This window comes from Suillus paluster, assembly GCF_016628075.1.
Source record: "Suillus paluster strain FC165 chromosome Unknown EDB91scaffold_473, whole genome shotgun sequence".
Taxonomy (NCBI): Eukaryota; Fungi; Basidiomycota; class Agaricomycetes; order Boletales; family Suillaceae; genus Suillus; species Suillus paluster.
The window spans coordinates 13,616-15,279 of NW_024538033.1; the positions used below are offsets into that span (position 1 = coordinate 13,616).

At 46.2% G+C, this 1,664-nt stretch overlaps 1 protein-coding gene across 1 annotated transcript; it reads right to left on the reverse strand.

Moving 5' to 3' along the window:
- Positions 1-523: 523 nt before the first annotated feature.
- EDB91DRAFT_1258490 (uncharacterized protein) lies at positions 524-1,051 on the reverse strand (the record flags this gene model as incomplete). Its single annotated transcript, XM_041324346.1, has 1 exon — positions 524-1,051. One exon carries the CDS (start codon positions 1,049-1,051, stop codon positions 524-526), a length of 528 nt encoding a protein of 175 aa, XP_041168470.1.
- Between the last annotated feature and the right edge of the window lie 613 nt (positions 1,052-1,664).

The window sequence follows — 1,664 nt, forward strand, 5'->3', positions numbered from 1 at the left end:
CGTGCATTTCAATATTAGCAGTGGCTATACACGACATTGTAGTATTGCGCAACTTAGTGAAGTGGACATTGGAGCGTCATACGCTTAGTGCACTTGATGAAGTATCTGCAATGCATGTGAATACAAGACCGTGTTTGACAAGAACAACACACAACAAGAGCAATGAAACGGCAGGGTGCATTCCATAGTACCAATAATGCTCTCGGCATCTGCGCACATATGTCATAATGAGGGGGAATAGTCGGTGCTTCAATGCTGGGATAGGTACTCCTCATGCTAGATTTGAAACACTCTTAATTAAATGACATTTGTGATATTGGACAAAGCGCTCTACCAGTTTATGGAATGCATGAGGACCTCATCCACCTCATCCAATGAGTAGCGACACAAATAGATATCCTCAACTTCTGCATGTATGTGCCATAATGAGGCAAATAGTCGGTGCATCAATTTTGGGTTAGGCATTCATGATCTGATGTTTCAAATACTCTTAAATACCATTTGTGACATGCACCGACGCGATCTACCAGTCTAGGGAGTGATCGAGGATCTCATCCACATGCTCCAATGAGGAGCAGCACAGTTTAATTACAGACCACACACACGAGTCCCTCCTTTCAGCCCGGTCCATTTCAGTCTGGCGTTCGAAGGCTGGACCAATGAATTCGAGGATGGAAATGATTGACAGCATGATCTTGTGTGTCATGAGTTGGATTTTCATCATCCTCTTTCTGACATAGGCATTCTTGAGCCTGGAATCGGTGTCGTCCCAAAGTGCGCACTCCTTCATCACCACCTCTGCCTCCATCCTCAGTGCCTGGGCCATGTGTACCAATCCCCAGATATCCCTAGTCATGGACACATTGTCACGCATTGAGGTTTCAACCAAGGTCCTATTGCCGCTCTCCCTCTGCCCCACTGCCACATGCTCTCCTCCAGCATCATTGTCGTTCACAGGCTGCCCGTTGACACACCCACCGGGAATGGCCAAGGTGCCAAATGCTTCAGAAAGGATCTCATGAGGCCGTTTGATAATACCTCCATGTGCCATCTAACATGCATGTTGACCATCCGCATGTTGTCATCACCCCTTATCCTCTGGGTCATATCAATCTGCAGATGCATTGTACTTTCCCTTGATCATGTCCTCGAGGGCTGACTGAAAGGGGGGTGCTACACTGGCTGTGAAGATAGTGTAAGTTACATAGCAGGTAGGCATTCAGATATGCACCGAAAGTCATACACTTTCCCTTGGGCCATCCACCAGTACTGGGCATGACATGTATTAGTTGATAGGTATTGATTTAGAATGAGGCGAAATCAAGTCAAGTGAACTGTGAAGAATGATCCCTTGGTGTGTGATGGGCCAGAGTTAAATAAACTGTGGATTGTGGATTGTGGACTGTGGATTAAATGTTAGACTAACTCAGATGCGGGTGCTGTGGAAGAGTGATCCGGTGGAGTAGCATCTATGAGTCTGCTGCAACCCAACATTGCATAATAAAGTGTCCTACATCAGACATTAGGAGCATCAACAGCCACTGTCCACAGTCCACACATCCACAGTTAGCATGTCTATTTAATCCCGTTTTCTCGCTACTCTTCACTATCTACAACACCCATCTCAACAGCATCCATGATTCGTCATAGCAACCGACACACTT